Source organism: Triturus cristatus, chromosome 8 (genome assembly GCF_964204655.1).
Source record: "Triturus cristatus chromosome 8, aTriCri1.1, whole genome shotgun sequence".
In the NCBI taxonomy this organism is placed as follows: domain Eukaryota; kingdom Metazoa; phylum Chordata; class Amphibia; order Caudata; family Salamandridae; genus Triturus; species Triturus cristatus.
Genome location: NC_140591.1, coordinates 271914902 through 271942856, shown reverse-complemented (window position 1 = coordinate 271942856; position 27955 = coordinate 271914902). Strand labels below are relative to the sequence as shown.

The window sequence follows — 27955 nt, the reverse complement described above, 5'->3', positions numbered from 1 at the left end:
CCAGCAGTGAGTCCTGTGTTCTGGAGCTGCCCGAGGCCCTGAGGAGGATCGAACGAAAAAGTGGTGCCTAAGGGGCAGAGGGCACTGAGCGGAGAGACTGGGGGCCCGCCTGCGGCCTGGAGCTGCGATTGTAACGCGGCGCAGAGACCCAGAACGGCCCAGGAGGCAGAGTGACTGCACATCAGACTTGAGGCGGTGAGTGTGACTGCTTGGGGCTTGGGGGGCCCCCCGTGTGAAGTGTGGCATACTGGCTAAACTACTGCCCCTTGGGTCCCTGCGGAGAGGCAGCAGGGCCTGCCAGGAATAATTAACTCAATAGTCCATTGGAGAAGGACGGCTCATAGAACGGGTGGGGGCCCCCCTCGGTGTGCTGATATACTTAGGGGATCAGAGAACCTTTCAGAAGTCATAAGATCCTGTCACAATTGGAACAGGAACAAAGATGTGTGGCTCCTGTGGGGTTGCGGGCCTCCCCTCCCCCTTCACCCCTAGAGTGGTGGTTCCCTAGACTTGTCAACGTGGGCCTCATGAACTAAAGTGCGAGTCCTCTGGATTTGGTGGGTGTGGCTGTGAACGGTGCTGGCTGCAAGCCGGGGACAAACAGTGCGCGTCTGTGACTGCAGAAATGGGTAAACCCCGGGGGAAACATGCTCAGCAAGAGCAGGTACGGGGCAGCCCTGAGCCCCAGCCCGCCTGGGATCCTATCCAGTACCAATTGTCCAAGATCTTGCTACACTACAGGGACAGAGACATCCTCTTACAGTAGGCCCGCTCAGACTGCCCCTTTGTCATACATAACTCCAAGGTCTTGATGTTCCCTGACTATACCCTGGAGGTCCAACGGAAACGTGCCTCATACCTAGCAGTTAAGAAGGCACTTAGAGTGGAGGGCATCCAGTATTCTCGTATGTTCCTGGCTGAGCCACGCATTGTGGAAGATGGCAAGACTCACTTCTGCAAAGATCCCAAAACGGCTTGGGACTGGATAGAAGCTTACCAAACAGCGGCAACCCAGGCAGGTGATGAGGAGCCGGGCCCCAGGAAGCGCTCACAAAGACGGTCTGAGAGAATCGAGGCAAAAAAAACGAATTCCTTGCAGACAAAGTATGAGAGGGCAGTAGCGCTACGGGCAGTTGCGGAAATTGCCCAGAAGAGTGGCTCCACATCTGAGGCGAGATCTGGATCCATGAAAGGGACTGAAGGCTCAGAATCGGATGCATCTGGCAGGAACAGTGTGTAACTTCCAGTAGTGACGCCGCACACCGCAGATTACATTATATAATGGGAGATAATCCACCTAGGCTGGTCGCAAACCTGGGGCGGCGCGGGTAACATTGCCACGCGTTGCAAGATGGTTTATAGATTTGCTGAACTCAAAGCAGCATGCACGTTTGTGAGTATGCGACCCCCCTGAAAGCTCGCACCGAGATTGGTTTGGGCCTTCGATGTTTTGCATTACAGTATATTTTGAATTTGGACAGATGGCCGTTGCCAGGATGCTCTGGGGCCGGGGAGTTGTCAGTTGGGACTTGTTGTGCTTGTTTTGTTATCTTCCTCATGCATGTGAGAATGCTTTGCTTCAATTCTCCGGAGGGTTAGCGGGGGCGGGAGATCACAGTGAGAAGGGAGTCTGGACCTATTTGAGATGGCGGTTCCAAACCAGGACCTACAATTACTTATATGGAATATCAGGGACATGGGATCCATGTCCAAACGGCACAACATACACAGCTACCTGAAACGCCGGGGAGCCCAAGTAGTGTTGTTGCAGGAAATGCATCTCAAACAGGGGGAGGTGGGGAGTCTTAGAAGGAGATGGAGAGGGCAGATTTATGCCACCACATTTTCAGCAAATGCCCGGGGGGTGCTGATATGAGTCCGACTGGGGTTCCCTTTTGAGGCAACCCGTCCATTAATTGACAAGGAAGGAAGATATGTACTGCTAGCGGGTCAACTGCTAAGTCAGGAGTGTACACTGGGCTGCTGCTATGCCCCCAACCAGGATCAGATGCCCCAATGGTCCTCTCTCTGCTCACCTAGCTGACATAAAGTTGGGGCAAGTAGTGCTGGGGGAGATTTGAACTGTATTGTGGATCTACAATTGGACAGGTCTCAACCCCCCCCCCGGGTTCTCGGGCACACAAGACAGTGGCGGGACTACAGGAGTGGATGGCACACTGGGATTTACAGGGCATATGGCGGCTTCAGCAGGGTAGAGATAGGGAATATTCATTCTACTCTCCCATGTACAACCTCCACACGAGATTGGATGCATTCTGGTGTTCCTCAGCAATAGGCACCTCTATTAGACATACGTAATATTTCGGTTGGACATTCTCAGACCACAGCCCGCTGTTGATGTCATATTTACCTCGAGGGTGGAGGTCCCCAATACCTACATGGAGACTTAACCCAGCGACACTAGAAGATAGACCGTTTACAGAATCATTGTGCACCACAATAGACACATACTTTGTCGAGAACTCAGGGACGGCCACTATGGCACTGATAGAGTGGGAGGCATTCAAGGTGGTGGTGAGAGGGCACTGCATGGGACAGTCAGTTCAAGTATAGAGGGAGCTGCACAGAGAACTCCTGGACCTGGAAGGAGAGATGCATACACTGGATAACATAGAGGGTCCGGGGATACAGGCACATATTCAGTTACGGACCAGCCAGACAAAATATGACAAAGCCTTAGAACGGCTTAGACTTATGACTATAGGGCATATATGGCAAAACCAAAGGGGATGATAGACGGAGTGTTGAACAATGCAAGCACTCACCCCCAGTCAACTGATCTGGGTTTAATCCATCATCATTCTTTAGCTCACTCCGCCACCCCAGTTCAGACATGGCCATATGCAAATCAGTCTGACCCTGTGCCTCATGGGAACAGTCCAGCCCAAACTGCCAAGCCATGTCTTCGCTGGACCAGAAACAAGCATCCTGGGACCGATTTCTGGCTAATCAGCCGTCATCAGCCAGGCTAGCTTGAATCCAGTGGCAAAGTGAGCAAGGGACCCACTTCTGGATATACCCTGCCAACTTAGGGCGAACAAAGCAAAACCAAAGGGGATGATGGACAGAGTGTTGAACAAGGCAAGTACTCACCCACAGTCAACTGATCTGGGTTTAAACCATCATCATTCTTTAGCTCACTCCGCCATCCCAGCTCTGACATGGCCATATGCAAATCAGTCTGACCCTGTGCCTCATGGGAACAGTCCAGCCCGAACTGCCAAGCCATGTCTTCCCTGGATCGGAAACAAGCATCCTGGGATCGTTTTCTGGCTAATCAGCTGTCATCAGCCAGGCTAGCTTGAATCCAGTGGCAAAGTGAGCAAGGGACCCACGTCTGGGTATATATGTGCTTTCATTACATGCAGATGATTTGCTGATGTATCTGGGGGATGCTGCGAGGGGTGCAGAAACTGCCTTCGGACTGTTGTAAACCTTTGGGTCTCTGTCAGGTCTCTGGGTTAACCACCATAAGACACATCTGTTTCCGGTGGCTGGATCCTCCCCTAGACCAGGGGAGCTACTGGCGGACTATAATTGGACCCCTCACACACTTAAATACCTGGGTATCCAGAGCTTTCATTCACTGCAAGACATGAGGGAGGGTAATTTGGGAAGGGCGTTCTAGTGTGGCGTTTTGGAAGTCATTGCGACTATCATTGATGGCCACAGTGTCACTGACCAAAATGATCATGCTACCCCACTTATTGTACTTTTTTGCCAATTTACCGGTTTTGATGCCAGCTGGATGGTTCAGGCCGCTGGATGCGCTGGTACGGGAACGTATATGGGCAGACGGAAGAAGCAGAGTATCACTGCGGACCCTGCAGCTCCCCATGAGGGAGGGGGGACTGGGTGTACCAAATTTTGAATTTTATCAACTATCTGCACAACCGCAGTGGGTGGCCCAATGGCTGGAGGGGGGGAACGAGGAGGGGACCTACCTAGCGGAGCCAGGACAGTGCCGGCACCAGCTACTGGCAAAACTACTAAATCAGGCCACGAGGGTCCCATATATCTCCACGTTGCAGACCACGGCACTACAATGTTGGAAAAGATGCATGGCAAGAATGACAGCTACCTCGAGATACTCCCCGACATTGCCATGGTGGGCTTGCCTTATGGCAACCCACAGAGGATCCTAGGCACGGAACAGCTGGCACCCTGGACGGAGGCTGGGATAGAAACAACAGGAGATTGTTATCTAGACAAATGCCTGATTCCTTTTGTTGAACTAGTGGAGGGCTGCGGTCTTCCCCAGGCCAGTTCCTTTTATATGAGACGGTGGTGAGAGCATTTGGGAGACTATGGGGAACAGGAAGAGATGAACCTGAGACGCACTCAGTTCTCTACTCACTAACAACATTTGGCACGGCATCTCTGTTTCTGATACAGGAATTGAGGGGTAAGTGGGAAAGATCCCCGAACAGGACGATTACTGACTCAGAGTGGCGTAGAGTACTGGAGTCCCCCAAAAAGATTTCCCGTAGTGCGCGTCTCAAGCATCTCCATTTCAACTATGTACATATGTCATATATGACCCCCCATCGTCTTCAGGCCCCCTTTGGATGAGAGCCAAGAAGCTCCCCAAGGCGTGGCCAATTGGATGCCGACTTTCTCCATATGACCTGGAGCTGTGCGCTGCTGCAGGGATTCTGGGTGATAGTGTTAGATAAGATCAACGACACACTAAATCGTGCACTTGAGCATTCAATGGAGACATGCCTACTCGGTCTATACCCTAACCACCCAAGCGTAAAGTGGGGAGTACATTTATCAAACTGATACTGGCACTGGCTAGGAGGCGAATAGCGATAACATGGAAATCAGCCATGGGGCCACAAAGTAGCACATGGATACAAGAGGTGTCTAGGTGGGTTGCTGCGGAGGGTAGAGCGCTGAGTAGGGAGCAACTGAGGGGACTGCGCCAGCGCCCAATGGCTGAAGCGTGGAGGGACATATTGTTTAATTGGGACCACCCGAGCCGCCCTAATAGTGAAGGCGAGTAGAGTGAGTCCTCCACGGAATAGGTATGGTGGAAGTTACAATAGATGGGAAGGCGAGGCATGGCAACAGGCACGACAGGGATGCTCCAGGTGCTGTATTTGGGGGATCCTACACCCCCCACCCGCCTGGATTTCCGTATTTTACACTAATACACATAACAATAGATACAGTAGCAGAAGGGTATAGGGGTCAAGCCAATAGGTTTTAAGGCTTAGAATATCCTACTGCAAAGGAGTTGGCCATGATATAACCACCCCTGCTGAACACCCTGCTAGATTTATAAGCACTTGCATGCAATGTTTGAGGCTGTTTATGGTCTTTATTTACTTCTTTTTATAAACAAAAAAACATTGTGCTAATTGGTGGTGTATCCGGCATACTTGCTGCTGGGAGATGATGGGGACTACTTAGCACCATCTCCCAAACAGTAGGCCCCAGGGAACAATAGGAGAAAAATTACATGTGCAGATCAATTACTGGCGACAGAAATAGGTATGCTGTAACAGATCAGAATCACTAGGTGATTGTCAAGGTTATACAATTGATTATTAGAGAATGACATATCTGCACATGGTACAAGCCGTTTGCTTAGGAAATACGATGTAATAACTATTTGTGATACATAACAAATGACCGAATGCTATGGAAAGTCGCATTTATTTTGTAATACATGTAATTTATTATTTACTGCAGAATGTTATACATGACGATAAAATGCCAATAAAAATATTTTCTAAAAGGGGGGGGGGTGGCCTAGCGATCCATCATGGTGGACGCGTACTAGGCGAGCTCTGCTCAGCCCTGTCAAATATCCTGCATTTATCCTGCCTCATTGGCCGCCTCGCCCCTAAAACGACTCGCGCTACAGTGGTAGAGTAGGGTAGTGGTGACAGGGGATCTGGAAGCGGTAGCGGTGGCCCATGGGCTGAGTGGCCTAGTGAGTGGACTCGTGACGGAGCTTACAGGGTGGCTGCCGGAGGCGAGCACGGTGGACGTGGCACCGATGAGGGAGCCGCGAGTGTGAGGGCTGGTTGGGGGCCGCAATCGCTTCTGGGGGCCTGCCCGGAGAATCTGCATCATCAGAGACGGCGTATGTGAGGCCAGGAGGATTCAGGCGACGGCCTGGTAAGTGTGCTCCTTTCCCCTCCCCCCCCATCCATTGCCTCATCCCGGCGGTCAGATCGGGCCGCATGGGGGGGTAGACAGTGACATGCAGAGGGATCGGTCGGGCACCACGCCGCTGGGGGCCGTGCTTACCGTTGTGTGGCCTAGAGGGTGAGAGGAGCCCCAAGCAAGAGAAAGCTGATCTGCACCCGTGACCATAACCCCTAGCCTGCACTAGATATAGGCCCACGGGGACGACTCTGTAATGATAGTGGTTGCGGCCCATAGGAAGTAGTGTCTTGTTCTGTGGAAGGGGCTCATAGACCGCGCACACTGGGCTGGAGTCGGACGCAGGCCCCGTGACGCACCACCATTAAATATCGGGAGCGGTGAAAAAGGCAGGGAGCGGGACACCCACTGGGGGGGAGGGGGGAAGGTGCAACTGCCTGCGGAAGCGGCCGGGTTAGATCTCGGTGCGGCTTGTGGGCGGGAGGCCTCAGCCTGGGGCCCACTACCCTAGGAACCCGCGTGCAACGACAGACACAAGAGGAAATGAAGGAAAGAGCCCCACACCGTGAGATATACTAGCACGGTTGTGCTGGGGGCCCGACTCGGGCGGCCTAGTGGTTCATATTGAGGACCTAGTGTCAAGTGTACATCACGTTGGGAGGGTCCTCCAAGTAGAGTACACTGGATCACTACACCGGAGCAGGAGCCCCGCCATCAGAACAAGGGGGCACAGCCAGATAAAGCTGTACTAATGGCAGCTATAACGCAGTCTAGAGACGCCTTGGATGTGAAGATTGGGGCGGTGGGCTTGAACGTTATGCTCATTAGACAAGATCTGCGGAACGCGGTGGAGCGTATCACAGAGACTGAGACCAGTATATCAGAGGTGGAAGACTCGGTCACTACTTTAAAGAAAAAGTGGCGTCCTTGGAAACCATAACCAGAGGTCTGGCATCTCATGTGGAAGATGTGGAGGGCAGGGCCAGACGAAATAACCTACGCTTTGTGGAGTTCCCTGAAGGGTGTGAAGGGGGGGATATGGAACGGTTAATGACCCAGTGGCTCACAGACTAGCTGCCCCTGGAATCGCTGTCCCGTTGTTACATCATCGAGAGGGCTCATAGGGCCTTGATGCTGAACCCGCCCCCGGGCCCCAGGCCGCGACCTGTCATCGCAAAGATCTTAAATTACCACGAAAGGGACACAATCTTCTTCTTTTTTTATTTTTTTATTTTTTTATCCTCATATCGCCAACTTTCTTGCTAGGGTTCCCTCTGATCTCTCAACGTCACGCGTAAGGGTGCCGACTAGTTAACCAAGAGAAAAAGATACAGAGTTATATCCCTCTAGCATACCGCTATGTCGGGCACACTCCTCCTCTGCTCGATATTCCCACCGCTGCGAGGAGAGGTGTTACCTTCAGCAGGTACTGGCATAATCATAGGATTCACACTTCTTTATTTCTCCATCTTATTAAAGGTGCCCATATTCTTGACTCGCTCATAGGGTCACATGCCAGATCGAACTTGCTTGTATAAATTATATTCCTCAAACAATCACTAAACAGAGGTGCATTTCCTGATTTCCATAGCTTACATATCTCCCGTCTGGCCAACAGGATCACATAAAACAAAAATTTTGCATTACACATAGGGATCTACACATTCCCTTCCAGATATAGACCAAAAAAAACTAGCAAAGGAGAAATTGTAATCTGGATCTCAATCGTTTCCCTAATAAAGTCACACACTGAATTCCAGTATAGAGATATATTGGGACAGGTCAAAAACATGTGAATGTCATCTGCTGACGGTAGCATACATCTAGCACAGTTATACACATTACTAGTAATCTTAGTTAGTTTTGCAGGTGACCAGTACACTCTATAAGTAGTAAATAGATGGTTTCTCTTGAGCGATGCTGGTTTAACTACTGTTCGCAGATAGTCATAAGATGTACGCCACAGTTGGGTTACATCTTCTTCGCCAAATTCCCGGCCCCAAAGCTTCACGATTTCGATCTCTAATTCCTTATCCATCTCCAGAAAAGCCCAATACCAAAAAGACACCTCTTTTTCCCACTGGCCAGATCTCGTCACCTGACTGAATTTTGTATCGTCATCCTCTTCCTCCCAAACCTGTGCAGCCCACCAAGAGCTCAGTTGATAATACTTAAATCTTGTTAGCTGTCCTTTACAAAGACAATTCAGGTCACCCCAGCTCATTAAATCAGAGCCCTTCTTAAAATCAGCCCAATAATATAAGCTGCCTATTTTCAAAGGCTGACTTAGTTGATCTCTTAAACATTCGGGTGTGCCGGGGGAGTCCCATATTGGAGCATTACTAGAAAAATAGGGGACTTTAAAAACCTTGCTAACATACATCCATATATTCAGGGCAGCCTTCAGTACCTTTAACCTTATCTTCTTAAAAAACTTGGAATCTCCAAATTTGAAAAGAAAATGCCTTTGGCCCTGTGGAATATCTTCTAACATAGCGGAGAAGAGTAAGCCGATAGATGACTTATCTATCTGATTGGCTATCATCCGAACATTTTTGAACTGAAAAGCATAACAATAAGCAAACAGATCAGGGAGTGCTAGCCCACCAACCTCCAGCCTCCTCCTCAACTTCTTCCAGGAAATCCTGGGGCCTTTGGATCGCCAAATAAAACTGCCTATTTTACCCTGAAGTTTTGCAATGACTTCTTTCTTAAAGATCAGAGGGATAGAGTTAAAAAGAAAAGTAATCTTTGGTAAAATGATCATTTTTATTAAATTCACACGGCCATATATATTTAAGGGTAAATTTTCCCATTTTAACAAGACTCCAGCCACTTTCTGACTGGTTTTCCTCCAATTGATTTTTGTTATATCCTCATTTTTTTGTGGAATTAAAATCCCAAGATATCGTATTTGGGTTTTCACCCCATAGCTTTGGGAAACCTGATTCCACTCCATGATCTCCGTTTTATCAGTATTTACTCTATAGCCTGAGACCTGCCCGAATGACTCAGCCTTCCTCATTAAATTCGGAATAGCATCCTGCGGATTTCTTGTGTAGAGCAATAGGTCGTCGGCATATAAAGCTAATTTAACCTCATAACTTTTAGATTTAAACGGAAGGATAGAGGTATCTGCTCTAATCAGGTTTGCAAAGGGCTCAATATATAAATTGAAGAGGAGCGGGGACAAGGGACAACCTTGCCTTGTCCCCCTAGAGATAGTAAACCAATCAGAAAGTACCCCATTTACCAAAACCCTGGCCTTTGGACCCTCATACAATTTTTTCACAGCCATGACCAGGTTCCGCGGAAATCCAAAACTATGTAGAGACTCCCACATATAAGGCCAGTGTACTTGATCGAAGGCCTTAGCTGCATCAACCGCTACTATCGTAAGTGGCTCCCTCCTAGTCTCAGCTATATCAATAACCCCTACCAGCTGGAACGTTAATTCATTTAGTTGTCTTCCGGGAATAAAACCTCTTTGATTAGAGTGGACGACCTGTTTTATAACCCTAGCTACCCGAACCGCTATAACTCCAGAGAAGATCTTATAATCCGAATTCAGCAAAGAAATCGGTTGATATGAGTCTGCAGTTCTCGGGTCTTTCTTGGGCTTTAAAATCAAGGTCACTATTGCCTCTGACCATGAAGCAGGAGCGTTTTCCCCACTAATATAAATTAAATTAAAGAGGACTTTTAAGACTGGAATTATTATGTCTATGATAGATAGGTATACCTCTACAGGAAGGCCATCTGGCCCTGCAGCTTTCCCTTTGACCATTCTCTTACACTGAACTCGGATCTCACCTTCCGTAATCTCTCCTTCCAGTGCTTCCTGCTGCTCATTAGTAAGCCGAGGGAGAGCCGTCTGTTCTAACCACTTTATGATATCCTCTTGGTCAGGATGAATGTCCTCCCTATATAAGTCCTTCATAGAACTACAAGCCTCCTTACAAATATCCTCATTAGTATGAAGTATTACGCCGGAATCCCTGCTAATTAACACTTGGATATTATTTCTTGCTCTATCCGCCTTAGTTTTCCAGGCTAGTAGGGAGCTACATTTTTCACCATAAGCAAAATGACTAAGTTTACTCGCCTTCCATCTATCAGATATTCTTTTATCAATATATGCTTGGAACGTTGCCTGTAGCCCTTCTAACTCTTTACTTAGAGCGGGAAGATTCTCTGAGTCATCCATTGACGCCTTCTGTAATTTTCTTTCTTTAATCTTGATCTCCTCCAGTTTATATTCCTCAACTCGTTTCTCCGTCCTTCTCTTCCCTATCATTATAGATCTTACAACCCCCCTTAGGTAAGCCTTATAAGTATCCCAGACTGTTTGATAACCTACTGATCCTATGTTCACACAAAAGAAAAACTCAGACTTTTCTCTTAAATCTCTAACTATCCCTTCATCTAAGAAAAGAGTTCTATCTACAATTCATCTTCTCTGCCCTTCTTTTGCTGGATTTTCAAAGTGAGAGCTACAGCTGAGTGGTCCGACACTATCGCGGGGATATGTACAATTTCTAATACCTCCCCTAACAGCTCTTGACCTACCAGAAAAAAGTCAATTCGAGAATGGTGTCTATACTTTTTGCTATAAAAAGTGAACTCTCGTGTGTCTCCCCTCTTAATACGCCAAATATCGACTAAATTGAAATCTTTCATCATGTTCTTTAGCCTGGAGAAGGATCTAGGTGGGTCAATGACGGACACAAGAGGAAAAGAAGGGAAGAGCCCCACACCGTGAGATATACTAGCACGGTTGTGCTGGGGGCCCGACTCCGGCGGCCTAGTGGGTCATATTGAGGATCTAGTGTCAAGTGTACATCACGTTGGGAGGGTCCTCCAAGTAGAGTACACTGGATCACTACACCGGAGCAGGAGCCCCGCCATCAGAACAAGGGGGCACAGCCAGATAAAGCTGTACTAATGGCAGCTATAACGCAGTCTAGAGACGCCTTGGATGTGAAGATTGGGGCGGTGGGCTTGAACGTTATGCTCATTAGACAAGATCTGCGGAACGCGGTGGAGCGTATCACAGAGACTGAGACCAGTATATCAGAGGTGGAAGACTCGGTCACTACTTTAAAGAAAAAGTGGCGTCCTTGGAAACCATAACCAGAGGTCTGGCATCTCATGTGGAAGATGTGGAGGGCAGGGCCAGACGAAATAACCTAAGCTTTGTGGAGTTCCCTGAAGGGTGTGAAGGGGGGGATATGGAACGGTTAACGACCCAGTGCCTCACAGACTAGCTGCCCCCGGAATCGCTGTCCCGTTGTTACATCATCGAGAGGGCTCATAGGGCCTTGATGCTGAACCCGCCCCCGGGCCCCAGGCCTCGGCCTGTCATCGCAACGATCTTAAATTACCACGAAAGGGACACAATCTTAAAGCAAGCCAGAGCTAAGGAGCCCCTGACTTATGCCTCCAATCTTATACTCATATTTCCAGACTATACGCGACTAGTCCAGCAGCAGCGACAATCATTCATGGCAGCAAAAGCCCGCCTCAGAGAACTGAAACTTCAGTACATTTTGCTATACCCAACAAGGCTGAGGGTAGTGTACCAGTCTCACAAACTATTCTTTGAGACGCTAGAAGACGTTTTCAGCTGGACAGACGAGACGGTGAAGACGCAGCCCCATAAGCCGCCCATATAGAATCAGACTCATGATCTAGCGACACCATCCAAAGACCACCAAAGTCCGAATCTAAAGGAAACAAATGGTCGAGATCCAGATGGCGATCCAAGTCTCGTAGTGACTCCAACAGGTCCACATCGATGCCTTAACAAGGGACCTCGGCCTCCTAGCCGTTACAAAAGAAGGGGGTAGCTGGAGACACATGCCCAGGCTGATGAGGCGAAAGGGGGGCTAGTACCTTTGTTAGACTCTCTATAGTCGAGGGGAACGCCCGTTGATTATGGGCTGGTTATTGGGGAACCATTGGCGGGCAGGGGACTCCCATTGGGGTTTCGAAAGCCACCCTCGCCGCGACAGGTACTTGCGCAGTTTTGAGGTATTGGGGGGCGGAGGGGGGAAGTTGGGAAACACATGTTGTTTATTTGCGCTGTGTCACTGTCTTGCACGGCCACTGCTCACATGTTGATAAACGTCCCCCATGCCAAAGTTCCTGGATCTACCAATGGCGATCCCCATGGATAAGGTGTGGGCCCCTGTGGGCAACCTTCGAATAGTGAGTTGCAACATCAGAGGGACGTTAGACAAAGTAAAAAGAGGGGCTATACTTCGGCAAGCCAAGCGTTATCATGCGGATATCCTGATACTCCAGGAGACTTATCTAATGGGAACTAAAGCACTGTGTCTTCTTAGATATGGCTTTACTCAGGTGTTCCACTCCGGTTTCACAAGGGGGGTTGCGATCCTGATTCATCGTAGGATCCCATACACACACATTAAGACATGGACAGACACTCAGGGGAGATACATCTTCATTACGGGCCCCCTAATGCTCACCAAGTCACCAAACTGAACTTCCTGGTGGCGGGGCTGGGCTGGACGGATCCATGGAGGAGGAACAGGGGTACACTTATCTTTCGGCGACACACGACTTATACTCCCGCCTGGATAATATATTTGTGCGTACTGCTGCCGCCAGTAGAGCAAGGTCTGCTGAGATTCTTCCAAGAGGTCTGTCAGGTCATTCCCCGGCGGTCCTTATTTTACAGATAGGCCCCGAGAGACAGGCCTTTCGTTGGCGTCTCTTCCCCTGGCACTTGCAAGATGAGAAATATCGGACGCATATGGAACAGGCAATCAAGCAATATTGAGAGGTTACTGTGGGATCGTTAGAAGAGGCAAAAATCCTGTGGGAGGCCATGAAGCCCACCCTGAGGGGTGCCGACATTTCTTACTGCACCATGGCGCGTAAACTCCGTTGGGAATCAATCCTGAGGTCAGAGGCCCAAATGATAGAACTTGAGCAGCGTAGTAGGTGGGACGGAGGGGTTCTGGTGCGCCGTCAGCTGTTGTTGGCACAGCAGACTCATGCTAGTATCTTGATGGATGAGGCCCGATTGACATGGCTGGCATCCCGTAGGAGAATTTATCAATGGGGTGACAAGTCCAGGAAACTTCTACATAGACTGTGTCAAGGGGCCCTGCACCCCCAAGTTGTCCCCAGTATACTGGGCCCGGATGGGAGAGTTCTTAGTGACCCCTCCTTGATAGCAGAGAGCTTTGCGAGCTATTACGCGGAGCTCTCCACCCCTAAGGAACTCCTGCAGGAAGGCACGGTACAACGTTTCATAGATGACCTACCACCCGAGCCCTTTCAGATGAGGCAAGGGCGGACCTTGACATCCCACTCACCACGGATGAGCTTTGCGCGGCACTGGGGGATTCGAACTCTGGCAAGGTGCCGGATCCGAATGGATTCCCGTGCAAATGTTTTGAAAAATATTTCTCCAAATTGGGACCCCATTTTCTTAGAGTAGTGGACGAGGCGATCGAGCGGGGTCTCCTTCCACGGGAGTGGAAACACGCTGAGGTGGTTGTTTTTCATAAACCCAGCAGGCCTCCAGAACAACGCGCATCATATTGCCCCATTTCACTTTTGAACGTTGAGGCCAAAATCTTGGCCAAAGCGTTGGCCAATCGCCTCCAATCACATATACCAAATCTGATCCATCCTAATCAAGCGGGCTTTATGCCTCAGAGAGCTACGCGTCATAATATCCTACTGGCCCACATCGTCATAGCCTCCATCCAGGAAGTTGGGGGAACAGGCCGCTCTGTTATTGGCAGATATGAATAGGGCATTTGATTTGAGTAAACCTTGACCCAGTCCTGAGGCGGAAGCCGGGGCTGGAGGTACTCTGTTGTTTTTAAAAAAACTGTACATTTCACTGCACTCTGTCTCCTGTGTGGTGTCACTATTTACTTGTCTTTTAAAACGAAGCACAACTCAGCGCTCGCTCTCACCTTAGCGCTCAGCTGATTTCAAAGGCTGTTCACGCCTTCTCAGTTCCTTGCCTGCAGCCGCCATCACCAGCGGCGTGCGCGCTGACTCCGCCCCCTTGGAGGCCACACCCCCTATTTCGCCCTACTTAACCAGCTGACTCTTAGCGGTCACCAGTAAACCTTGACCCAGTCCTGAGGCGGAAGCCGGGGCTGGAGGTACTCTGTTGTTTTTAAAAAAACTGTACATTTCACTGCACTCTGTCTCCTGTGTGGTGTCACTATTTACTTGTCTTTTAAAACGAAGCACAACTCAGCGCTCGCTCTCACCTTAGCGCTCAGCTGATTTCAAAGGCTGTTCGCGCCTTCTCAGTTCCTTGCCTGCAGCCGCCATCACCAGCGCCGTGCGCGCTGACTCCGCCCCCTTGGAGGCCACGCCCCCTTTCTCTTCCTACAAATGTGCATGCATAGGACGTGCAGCGGACGAGCGCAGCGGGAGCGCCGTTTGCGCGCCGAAGGCGCGCCTAAGGCAAGCCCGTCTGCGCCAAGACCGCGCAAGGCGCAGGAACCCCTGCCCAAACACCTCCTAGTATCAGGTATGCACCCAACGACCTTCTCCGACTCCGAGACAGCTCCGGCTGCTCATGCAAGTTTGACATATCAAAAGTAGTCGGCCCTACCAGCTGCATCAAATGCTGCTGGTCACTCACTCTCGACCACGACCAGCCAACCCCCCCCCAATCACCAACGCCCCTTCTTCACAGGTGGCCTGATAAATGCCCGGTCGATGTGTAAACATAGTCAAGACATTCACGAGCTCATCATTGACTATGACCTCGACTGCCTCATGATCACTGAAACCTGGCTCACTGAAGACAGCAACCCCGACATAGCCGTAGCCCTCCCACAGGGTTACTCCTTCCACAGACAGGACAGACAGAAAGGTAGAGGAGGAGGTGTTGCAATTATACTGAAGAACACCTTTAACTGTCACACCTTCTGCCTCGACCCTCTCATTGACGCAGAGGGATTAGGCTTTTCCATCAAACTCAGCCAATCCCTTTCCCTCTCCGGTGGCCTGATCTACCGCCCACCCGGCAACGCTGCTAAATTTCTCGACTCCCTAAATGACGCTCTAGGACACTTCTTTCTCCGTTACCCACACTTTACCCTGCTAGGAGACTTTAATCTACACCTTGAGACCTTCGCCGACTCTCAAACCAGCAACTTTTTTCAGACACTTGAAATCTTTAACCTACAACAAAGTGTCACGTTGCCTACTCACTCTCTTGGCCACACCTTGGACGGTGTTTGCTCCAATTTCCCTTCCATCACTACCCTGCCCCCCCTACCCCAGATATGGACGGATCATTACCTGATCCCCTTCCACATCCCTAGCTGCCACCCTTCTACCAGCAATAAACGCATTCCTCACCTTGCTCACTCTACAAACTGGAAAACTGTCCAGAAAAATCTCACTCTCAATCCCTTTTCCCTAACCAACGCCCCCTCCCTATCCGGTAACATCAACAGAGATGCAGACCGCCTTCACAATTGGCTCTCACAAGAAATCGCTAAACGATGCCCATCCAATCATCAGGATAGAATATTGAAGAAAACCAAAATCAAAGCTCCCTGGTACACTCCTGAATTAGCCTCCGCTCATCTACTCTGCAGGAAAGCGGAACGTAAATGGCGTAGATCCTACGATAATGATGACCGAAACACCTATATTCTCCAGAGGAAAAGCTATCTCTCTACCATCAAATCAGCCAAGAGAACATACTACGTAAATGCCATTAAAGAAGCCAGCCAAAAGCAAAAAACCTTATTTTCAATTGTGAAGACTTTCACCCACCCCAAAGCTCTCCAACCCGAAATCCCCCCAACCCAAGAGCTATGTGACAAAATTTCTGATTACTTTGACGATAAAATCACCTCCATTCAAAAAAACTTCCCCCCTCCCCCTTCAACTCACAAATCCCTCGACCCCGACCAACCTTGCCTGACTGTTAACAGTCTCAAAAACTTCACTTCGGTGACTCTGGCCCAGACCAGAGAAGCGATCCTCTCCTGCAAATCTGGATCCCCCTCTGACCCCTGCCCCCCTAAGATTCTTCATCTCATCATTGATGAGATCAACCCTATCGTCAATGACATCATCAACCTGTCCCTCAGTTCTGGTTCTGTTCCCCTCTCATGGAAAAAAGGCGTGGTCAAGCCACTGATGAAAAAAGCCAACAAATCCTCAACGGACTTGACCAACCTCCGCCCTATCACCCTCCTCCCCGCCCTGGGCAAAATAACTGAACAGCTAGTCCATAAAGAACTTAAAACCTTTCTGGAATCCCACAACATACTCCATTCCCAGCAATCCGGGTTCCGGCCTAAACATTCTACCGAAACTGCCCTAATCGAACTGACCGACACCATTAAAACATTGCAAGATCAAAGGAAGAAGGCCATTCTGATCCTTCTTGACCTTACGGCAGCTTTCGATACCATATCCCACTCCATCTTGATCAATAGACTTAAGGATATCGGCATCACCAACTCAGCCCTATCATGGATTAGATCTTTTCTCAGCGATAGGTCCCAAACTGTCACCTTGGGTTCCTTTCAATCCAATGAGAAAAAGGTGTCCTCCGGAGTCCCCCAAGGGTCCATCTTAAGCCCCCTCCTCTTTAACATCTATCTTATCCCTCTGCTCACCCTGATTGAATCATTCGGCATAACTGTCACTTCATATGCCGATGATACTCAGTTGATCATCCCCCTTGACGACAATTCCAACAAGGCAGAGCTCAATCTGAAACACTGCCTAACCGCAGTATTCCAATGGATGGACACTAACCACCTTCGGTGCAACTCAAACAAAACTGAGATCCTCCCCATTGGAAAGAATGCCTCTTTCTGTCCTGCCCTGTGGTGGCCTGATAACTCTGTTGCTCCCCCCCAGACCGTCACCTCTGCCCGGAATCTCGGAGTCCTTTTTGACTCTGACCTTTCTTTCGATCACCATGTCACGTCCGTAGCAGGAAAATGCTTCGGCATAATCAAATCCCTGAGAAAATTCCTTGATTTTCTCCCCCTCGATTCTAGAAAGACAGTAACTGTAGCCCTCATACTTTCACGTGTAGTCTACTGCAACAGCCTTCTGGCAGGGACCAAGAAGACTACCCTCTCTAAACTTCAAAGCGTTCTACACACTGCTGCCCGCCTCGTCCTAAAACTTCCACGCAAATCCTCAATCTCCTCAGCCCTGAAGACCTTACATTGGCTCCCTTTGCACAAGAGAATACTCTTTAAGATTCTCATTGTTGCCTTCCGAGCCTTTAACAAAACAGGTCCCTCTTATCTTACCAAGCGTTTTCCACATTACAATCCGAGCCGTTCCCTCCGATCTTCTCATGAAAACTTCATGATCTCCACCAAGTTCAACCTGAAATCCAAAGGCGGAAAAACCCTTAGCACCCTGGCTATTAGAGCCTGGAACAGCATGCCGGGACACCTCAGACTTCAGACACTTGAGAAACCCTTTAGGAAATTTCTCAAAACTTGGATTTTTAATCTCTCCGACGACTGGACCAAAGCATCCATCTAGTCTTCCCCCTTTCTCTCTGTGACCTGTTTTCAAGGATTTTCAGCGCCATGATGCTCCTTCCGGAGCGAACGCCGCGCTCTATAAATACTCCTCCTCCAAATACTCCAAATTCCCTCAGCTGGGTGTACCTGTTTGTGCTACTAGATCGCCTCAATATTGGAGCACGATTTTTGTCATATTTAAAATTACTGTATACAGACCTTACGGCATTAGTGCGAGTTGCAGGGGGCGTGGCTTGGGAGCGGATGAGGACGGTCGCGTGAGCTGAGGGCTCCGTGCCGACCCCACCGTTTATCCTGTAAGGGGAGCCGGATTGGCGCTCCTGTGAGCCTGGGGAGGTGTCCGCAGGAGCGGAGGCCTGCAACGGATACGATTGAGCGTACATTAACCCTCCGGTGAAGATCTACGGACCCGGTAAGTGCGAGGTCCGACCTGCGCATGCAGAAAATGGTGGCCGTGTTCGCTGGTCGAACCGCTGGGGGAGATCAGCAGGTGGGGTAGGCTGGAGGCCTAGAGGAGCGAGTGATCCCACTTTGAGAGCGATGGGCGCTGCATGCCTGCGGTGGGGGCCTGCTCTCCCTCATACACGGAGAGGGCGGCGAGGAAATTGCCGGTGCTACGGCTCCTGTGTGGTCCCGGGGACACCCGGCTGCAGCGGCGCGGGAGGCGGACGGCGGAGGAGCGCCGGTGATGATAGCGCCTTTCTCCGGAGACTTGTAGTGGTGGACTAGCGGGCGCCCCTGCAGCTGCGGCCCCTCAGCGTCCGCCCTTACGTTGTGGACTGGCATCAGGGGCTGGGATCGGCTCCTCAGGCCTGGCGGTGAGGGCCTGGAGTGACGCTGCCTGGCTGTGACTGGGGCACTGCGCCTGCCTGCGTTGAGGCCCTGATCTCTCCTGAAGCTGGTGGAGAAGGCAGAGGCCCCTGTGAGACTCTGGGGGTGCCTGGCCAAGGTGACGCCGGTGGCCGATTATGAGATAGTGCTGGGAACAATCGCAGTCTTGGCCTGTGGACCAGGGGGAAGGCTTACTGGGCGCTTCGGTGTGAGTGGCCTGCTACTGCGGAGCCGGCCTAGAGCCTGAGGTCGGCCCCCGGGCCCGGCGGTGAAGATTCGATGTGACGCTGCTGCTTGGCGGACGGCGCAGGGACAGACTGTGGCAGTCTGAAGAGCCCTGGAATTGGAAGTGTGGGAGGCCGGAAACTAAACGGTGGCCTGGGAAGCGGCGGCTTTGGCGGACCAGAGCGGACTATCCACTGCAGCTTGAGGCGGCCTCGCGTTTTGACTTGGAGCCCTTGCTCGATGACTACCTGTTGGGCCCTTCTCCCGCGAACGCTGACTTTAGGGGGCTTTGGACTGACGGTACCCGCTGGGCTACATCAGGCGCAGGGGGCGCTGGTGAGGCAACTGTGGCGACATTGGGCCTGGGAAGCTTGGAGCGCCTTCGCCTGGTTGCTGGACGGCTAGCCCAATAGTGGACTGACTTGTTGGGCACCTGCAGTGAGCAAAGGGCGGACGAGGAGCCCCAGGGGGCGCGGCGGTTGGCGGGGGCTGGTGGCCCGGAGATCTCTCATCCCCACCTGAAAGAGGAGCCCACGATCGCCGAAGTACGGGAGGTGCTGAGTGGTGGGCCCAAGGCTGGGGGGCCTGGTAGCTTGAAACTTATGGGGAAACCACGAGGCCAGCAAGGGGGGGCTCACCCGGAGCCGGAGGATTAATCTGTGGAGCAAAGGAAGCAGAATGTGGCTGACTCGCACCCGGAAGGGCTGATGCAGCAACAGGTGGACCAAATCCTCAGAGCTATTACGGACACAAAGGAAGCACTCCAGCAAGACATTGCCCAGGTGTCGCTGGGGTTGGGTCTCCTACGGGCGGATCATGCGAAGCTAGTCGACCGGGTGACACAGACTGAGACCACCTTGGAGGATCTAGAACCCTCTCAGAAAGCACTGGACGTTCAGATGGGAGAAGTCACTCGCAGGCTACAAGTATTGGAGAGGAGGGCCGAAAATGCCGAAGGGCGTAATAGGCGGAACAACATACGGGTGGTGGGCCTTCCGGAAGGAGTGGAGGGGGGCAACATGATAGACTACCTGGAACAGTGGCTGTGGACTGAGGTTGCTCCGGAGGGCCTGACACCTTTCTACACCTTGGAGAGAGCGCACAGGGTGCCGGCCAGACCGTTGACACACGGAAGGCCGCCCAGGCCTGTGGTGGCCCGCCTGCTCCACTATAAGGACAGGGACCTCCTTCTGAATAAGGCACGCACTGCAGGCCCATATAGAGTGGACAATAACAACGTGTCGCTGTTCCCGGATTACACCTTTGATGTACAGTGCCATGGAGCCTCGTTTCTGGCGGTCAAGAAGGCCCTTCGAGATGAAGGCATTCAATACTCCCTGATGTTCCTGGCGCGCTTGAGAGTGACACTAGATGGCAAGACGTTCTTCCACAGTGACCCTGAGGAGGCATGGTGCTGGTTGGAAGCCTACCGGGCAGGGTCAGGCGAGGCAGGAGGTGGTGTGGGACGGACAACGGAGGCGCCGCAACCGCGCCGTGCAAGGCGCACCAGACGAGGGCATCCTGGGACACAGAAGCCTTCCACAACTCAGACAGAGAGGGAGAGATCTGCGGCGCTGCAGGCCGTGAAGGAGATATCTCAGGCGGGCGGAACGGCGTTGATGGGAGCGACGAAATTGGAAAAAGGGTCAGCTGGGACGGATTCTGATGGGACTGATGTGAGGAGTGTCTCTCTGCCACACGTCACGCCAGGAACAGCAGACAAGCTCGTTGATGCCTGAACTTGTGCAGTACTTCATGAGACTAGTAAGAGGGGTTGGCAGGCCCTGGTGTTGTTGCCCTTGGGGTGGTACTTGAGGGGGGTGATGTAGTTGTGAGGGCTTAGACAGGAGGGCGTTACCACTGTGCAGTTGCCCCCCGCCTGGGAGCCCTTCCAGGGGTTCTGAAGACTCTATCATAGTGGGGTTTAGTGTTTGGACTCCGTGAGACTACAGACCAGACCTTCTCGCTCCCCCTTAGTTTCGCTCTCTGAGTGAATCCCTGGTAGATACCAGAGGGACTGTTAGTGGATAGTTTGGATGGGAGCTAGCTGTTTAGAGCCTGTTCTGGGGAGGGGTGGTTGGGAGAGTTTGAGGACTGTTTGTGGGGTAGTTAGAGCCACCGGTGTGCCAATACGGGGAGTGCAGTTGTGGAAAAGGGACAGCTAGCACAATGGGGACACCACCTGAGTTAAAATGCATTACGTGGAATGTGCAGGGGTTACATACAATGTTGAGACGCCACAGGGTTCAAGCTTATTTGGTGCGTAGAGGAGTGCAGGTTGCTCTTCTCCAAGAAACCCATGTGGACCGAACTGAAGGCTAGACACTACAGCGCAGGTGGAGAGGGCCTGGACCTGGGGAGGCTGCCAGTTTCCACTCGCGAAGCTATCATTATCCTGCTGTTGAAACCGGGAAAAGACTCTTTGTCTAGGTCGGCCTACCGCCCTTTATCAATGTTAACAACTGATTATAAAATATTGACTAGGATTCTTGTGACCCGGCTCCTTCCCTATATGGCGCAACTGGTCCACACCGACCAGGCGGGCTTTATCCCGAAGCGCACTATGGAGACTAATGTGAGACGCCTTCTCCGGATTCTGGGAGAGGATCATAGTGAGACCCCCACTGCAGTGGTTCTCTCTGTAGATATTGAAAAGGCGTTCGATAGCCTGGAGTGGCCGTACTTGTACCGGTTCTTTCATGCGTTCGGGCTTGGGGACTCCTATGTGGGGTGGAAGGAGCTCCTTTACAGATCGGCGACAGCTCGAGTGCGGACGGGTGCGACGATCTCCTCATCTTGCCTGGTAGGGCGGGGTACCCGACAGGGATGCCCGCTCTCTCCGTTATTGTTTGCTTCGGCCATTGAGCCTCTGGCCTCCCATGCTAGGTTAGGGAGGCATTATCCTGGCTTAGACTTCCGCGGGGACACGCAGTGTATCTCCCTATATGCGGACAACTTGTTAATCTTTCTCGCAAACACGGATATTGCCTTAGAGGGTGCGAGAAAATTGCTTCAAGCATTTGGGCGGTACTCGGGGTTGGGGGTGAACTGGGCAAAGAATTGCTTGTTTCCAATAGCTCCGTCTGAGGTGAACCCTTCTCAGGTGGCGGGCATTCGCTAGGAACCCCGCTGTTTGCCTTACTTAGGCACTAATATTTATCATACCCCCGAGGATTTGCTGGAGGGTAATTTGGGTCGGGCCATACGAGGACTTAGGGGCAGCTTTGCGTTTTGGAGTACGTTGCCGTTATCGGTAGCAGGACGAGTGGCACTCCTGAAGATGGTGGCGCCCCCTCGCTTATTGTATTATTTTAGGACACTACCAATCTGGGTGCCGGGCTCCATCTTCAGACAGCTCCGCTCCATGGCTGGAGGGTTTCTCTGGGGGACTGGCAGATGGCGGATCGCGATGGCTACAATGATATGTCCGAGAGCCGAAGGGGGTGTGGCCGTGCCGGACTTTGAGTGGTACTATTTAGCGGCACAGCTGCAGTGGCTCACTCAAGCTGTGGCTCGGGAGTTCCGGGGCCCGGATGGTCCCGAGGGACGGTGGGTCCCACGCTATATCTTGTCCTTTATAGTACTTCAGCAGAAGATGCGCCTCGGACCGCTTACTAACGAAGAGCGGACGCTGAGATTGTGCTGGAATCGGGGCGAGCGTCAGGCTGGATTCGCCCGCCCGTTTGCCCCGGAGATCCCGCTGGGTATGTGCACGGCCCTCCCGCATGGTGGGGACTGGACGGCATTAGCTGAATGGGAGGTACTGGGAGTTCAAGTGCTGGGAGACCTCTATGAAGACGGAATCCTATTGTCATTTCAAGCCTTGCAGGATAGATATGATCTCCCGCGGGGGGATTACTTGCTGCATTCAGCTCTAACCTCGGCAATGCAACGATACTGGAGGACAGGATTGTAGGAACCACTGACCTCAATGGCGTGCCAATATGTGGTAATGGCTGCAGGAACCTTTAAGGTTATTACATTCCTTTATAGGCGCATGTTGACTGAGGCACTAGAGCCGTTGTGCGAGTTGCAGGGGAAATGGGAAGCGGATTTAGGCAGGGAAATTCCCGAGAAGACATGGGCCCAGTTGGTTAAGAGAGCCTGGAAGAGCACAAGGAATGCCAGATTTCAATTGGTGCAATTTTATATACTGCATAGAGCGTACTTGACACCAGCTAAGATTAATCAATATTTTAATGCGGCTGCCGCCCAGTGCCCGGGATGTGGTTTAGAGGGGGCCAACTTACACCATATGAAGTGGGGATATACGAGTTTGGGAACGTATTGGGAGGAAGTGCTAGATTTACTGTGTGGAATCACTGATCGTAACATAGAACCGGAACAGGGTACTTGCCTATTGCACTGGTTCCCGCATACCTCTAAAACGAAAGTGACAAGCAGTTTATTAGTAGTAAAGTTAAGACTCCTAACTTTACTACTACTAAACTGAGAAAAATCCTCATTTTAAGACTTTCGGTATTCACAGAAGGCATTTAGGAGTCCTAAAGTTAGGACTCCTAACTTTACTACTACTAAAATGAGAAAAATCCTAATTTTAAGACTTTCTGTATTCACAGAAGGCATTTAGGAGTCCTAAAGTTAGAAGTCCTAACTTTACTACTACTAAATTGAGAAAAATCCTAATTTTAAGACTTTCGGTATTCACAGAAGGCATTTAGGAGTCCTAAAGTTAGGACTCCTAACTTCTGTGAATACCAAAATGAGTAAGTGCCTTCTGTGAATACCAAAATGAGTAAGTGCCTTCTGTGAATACCAAAATGGTAGTAAGTTTAGGATTTTTCTCAAGTTAGTTCTGTGAATCGGGCCCCAAGATTGGCAATTCTACACATCATGGATGGTATCAGGGGCAATATCTATAAAAAGACACTTGTTGCTGCTAGGGCATACTCTGACTAAAAGAGATTGCAAGGTAGTGGAAAGCATAAACCCCACCTTCTAAATCGGTATGGAAGAACGGACTAGATTTCGTTATGTGCTTGGAGGTACCAATATTTAAGGCCAGGGGATGCCCGCAAAAGCACCCCAAGAGTTGGAAACGATGGGCGGATTACCGGGGTCTGAACTTTGAGCCGGTGCCCCCTGTGGATGCGTTTACGCCTTCACTGCCATGGGGTGCCATCGGGTGAGGGGGCGATCATGTAGCTATGGGACTCATTTGTTGGGGTGGGCGTTGTGGTGGCAAAAGAGACACAGCAGTGAAACAGTGCAAAGGGAGGGGGTTCAATATATTCATAATGTTTTGTTCTGTATATTCTCTATCTCGATAATATATAACCTTAATGTCAATGGCAATGCTTTGCAGTATATGATATGGTGGATGCCCTTTGTATTAATGGGCTCTGCCCTATGTTTGACTATTGACACAATAAAATATGTTTATAAAATATTTTTTTAAATAGGCGATACTGCCGGACAAAAGTATGATGGGACTGCTAGGTATCCATCCTACAAAACTCTGGGATAGAAACACCAGCCGCCTCAGCCCAGGAAGTGGACATCGACCGCGTGGAACACCTCTGAACCTGAGCAGGAGGAGCCAGACCCACAGACTTATAGGACTGGCAAGCCACCAAACGCACCCAAAGACTGATGGTGGAAGTAGACACCTTCTTCCCTTTAGCCACACCACCACAGGACACAAACAGGGCAGGAGAAAGATGAACACCCTGGGTACGCTAAAGGTAAATGTGATATAGCCCCACGGGTCCCGAGACCCTTACTCACCCCGCCAGGATTATCACCCCTCCGATGTTCTCCCTTCCAGGGCGCGCAATCCGAAACAACCACAAAAGCGTCCGTGACAACGGGAACCCCGCCCCTCTCTCTGTTGCAGGATCCAATCCGGAGAGACGACGGACCGGAAAGACTACCCCTTGACCCCGGAAGTCCCCCCTCCTTGCTGAGGGCGGACACAGAAAAGACGGAAGACGAGAGGCAGAAGAGGTCGGAGTATCGTGGCAGGAGATTTCGACTGGAGCTGCGGCGGAAGGAGAGGACGGGAGTGGAGAAATCGAGGAGTGGTCCGAAGACTGGTGGAATCCCCCAGAGGTGGCTGAAGAGCGGCCGTAACTCGGAGGAGAGTTACGGCGGAGCGCGTGAGTACCAACTACCTTCTTAAAAGCACGCTAGGTGCCCTGTGTAAACAGTACGGCCCCTGTGTAATTACTCCCTCTATCTTAGACACGCCACTTATAATGGTTAGACACCTTGTATATAGTATACAGCACCTTGCACTGTGTAAATACTGCCCCCACACGAACCTTTTCGAGCACCCCTCTTTCTTTGCCATTCCTTGTCCTTCCCCGCCCTTTTTCCTCACGATCTTTTCTACTTTCTCACCCCTGGTTATGGTTACGGTACCTGGCCTCTAGCCCCAGTAGGACTAACGGCTCCTTCTCTTTCTCTTACTGCCCTCCGAGGAGCCTTCCCGACCTCCTACAGACGTCTGCCCCAAGACCGGGAAGCCCACTGGACCCCCAACCCATACGGCAGAGGCGGAAGAAGACTGCACAACCTTTTTTTTTTTAGCCATACCTTGGTTTCCTCTCTTGTTGTAAGAACTGCCTTGTGTGCAATAAAAGGACAATATTGCCCACTATATCCGGCCTCCTTGCCTGCTTTTCCAGCCCGCCGACTGCCCACGATCACAGCTGGTGTCAGAAGTGGGATTGCCTGGAGGCATGGAGGCCGTGATGAAGAGGATGGCCGACTCCCAAGAACAATTGGGGAACTTAATGTAGCGGTTCCTGAAGACCGCCGAAAACGACCGAGGTCAGCTCCACGACGTACTGAAGGGACAGGGGGACACCCACGAGCAAGCCATGGGGAAACTGACCGACGTTCTGGGACATCAGAGACCAATGGCCTCCCTGCCTTCCGTGGTTCTCCAAAAGTACGTGCCGGGGGAGGACCCGGACTTTTTCTTTACCAATTACGAAAGACTAGCACGTGGCTTATCGACCGTTGGGGCCACTATCTGGGACCCTTGTTGACTGGCGACTTGCAAGCCGCGTATCAACAGGCAAACATACAGGGCAACAATCCTTATGCGGATATCAAGAAGTGTATCCTCGAACGGCTGGGCATCGATGATGAAACGTACCGTGTAAAGTTACGCCAGGCCAAGGAAGGGCCACCAGAAACCCTCAGAGCCCTTTTGTTCAGGATCAAAGACTTGACCAATCGATGGCTGAGACCAGATGCCTCCACCAAGGAGGAAATCCTCTAGAAAATATACCTGGAACAATTTCTGATGTCTTTGCATCCAGGCACTCAAAGGTGGGTGCGACAGCATGCCGTCTTTCACTGGAAGCCGCAGTGGAAATAGCAAGCGCCTACAGTCGTGCGCAGGAGGCGCAGCAAAGCAAGGAGGAGCACCCACATAAACCACATCCCTCCACAGGCATCCGACCTCACCGTCCTCCTCTACCAAGAAGACCGGAGCCTATCCCTCTGTTTCCCACCCCTATACTGCAGCGACCTACCAACCCCGGGCCCCAATGCTACAGTTTTGGGGGTTTTGCTCACATCGCTCGGGTGTGCCCCCACAAGGAAGAGCCGATGGAGGTTGGCCTTGCCCGGAACTATGTATGCTCGGTTCCAGGTGCTGCACCACCCCCGTTCCGTTGTCCGGTGAACATTGACGGACAAACACTCATGGCTGTGGCAGACACCGGGTGTCGACAGAGCGTTCTCAGGCCTCAGGACTTGCATACCCCTGTTAGCCCCCCGTCTGGTATGGTCGCCATTCAATGCGTTCACGGCGACACGAAAAGATACCCAACCACCCAAGTGCATGTCCAACACCCCAAGGATCCAGGAACCACCCTCACCGTAGGTCTTCTACCAGCTCTTCCAGAACAGGCCATATTGGGGAGCGACTATTCCGGCCTACCAGGACTTCTACAGGACACAACCGATTCCCTGACCCGATGGTGGGAAGAAGCCCCTTTCCCTCAGGGGCCATCCTCCCCTGCGATTGAACCCAAATCCCCTAAAACCAAAACCCAAAAGAAGAAGGAAAAGAGAGAGCACGCCTGTGTTCTCCCAGTGAGCCCGGATGAACACCCCTGGCAGACCGACAGGGAATTCAGGGCAGCACAGCAAGAAGATCCTACTCTGCAGGAAGCATGGGCAAAGGCGTTAGACCACGAGGATCCCCTTACCGTAGGTCCTTACTTCTACAAGAAACATGGGTTGTTATACCGCAAGGGAGGGACCCAGCAAAATCCCCAACTTCTGATCCCTGGCCCCTTCCGAGATAAGGTCCTCTTCCTTGCCCACAGCCACCTCCTGGGGGGTCATTTTGGTGACGAAAAAAACAGCCAAGCAATCTTAGACAGATTCTACTGGCCCGGGGTACACCAACACATCAAGACGTATTGCAGAGAGTGCCCTGTGTGTCAAAAACATAGCAGATATCCACCCCCTAGGGTACCCCTACAGCCCCTTCCTGTTATTGACGTCCCGTTTAGCAGAGTAGGGATGGACATTATAGGGCCCCTGTTACCCTCTCGAAGCGGCTGTCGATACGCCCTAGTTATCGTGGACTACGCCACGCGCTTCCCTGAAGCCCTGCCTCTGAGTCAACCCACTACCCAGAACATCGCCAAAGCCCTCATCTCTGTGTTCTCTAGGGTGGGGTTTCCCCGGGAGATCCTGACCGATCAGGGCACTCCTTTTGTCTCGGCTCTGATGAGACAAGTCTGCTCCCAACTTGGGATCAAACAGATCCGAACCTCGGCGTACCATCCACAAACAGATGGATTAGTGGAGAGATATAACGCCACGCTGAAACAGACACTAAAAAAATTGCTGGGATTAGAAGCAAAAAGGTGGGAGGATATGCTACCCCTTGCCTTGTTCGCCATTCGTTGTAAAACACAGAGCAGCACCGGTTATTCACCCTATGAACTACTGTATGGCCGACCCCCTCGTACCCTATTGGACATGGCCCAAGAAGCCTGGGAAGCAGAATCAGACCATACTCGTCCCCTCCCTGAATATATGGACAACCTAAAGACCCACTTATCTGTGACAAGGGACATTGTACGCCAAAATCTAGAGAACGCACAAAATAAACAGAAAGGGCAATACGACAAGGGTACAAAAACACGGGTCTTCTCCGTGGGAGATCTGGTTCTGTTAATGATGCCGTCCTCAGATCAGAAACTCCTAGGACAGTGGCAGGGCCC

General features: G+C 51.2%; 1 protein-coding gene across 8 annotated transcripts in view; it reads left to right on the top strand.

Moving 5' to 3' along the window:
• Positions 1-27955, top strand: part of LOC146801961 (uncharacterized) — a 55488-nt gene that overhangs the window by 15339 nt on the left and 12194 nt on the right. For 4 of the 8 annotated variants that reach the window (XM_085621490.1, XM_085621489.1, XM_085621487.1 and 1 more), the window contains exon 1: positions 25459-26927. In XM_085621490.1, the coding sequence (XP_085477616.1) occupies positions 25947-26927 (981 nt within the window). In that variant the 5' untranslated portion in view covers positions 25459-25946. Of the gene's footprint in view, positions 1-24160; positions 24443-24594; positions 24857-25435; positions 26928-27955 lie in introns of those variants that run through there. The other 4 variants (XR_014967673.1, XR_014967674.1, XM_085621491.1 and 1 more) reach the window with 2 other exon arrangements.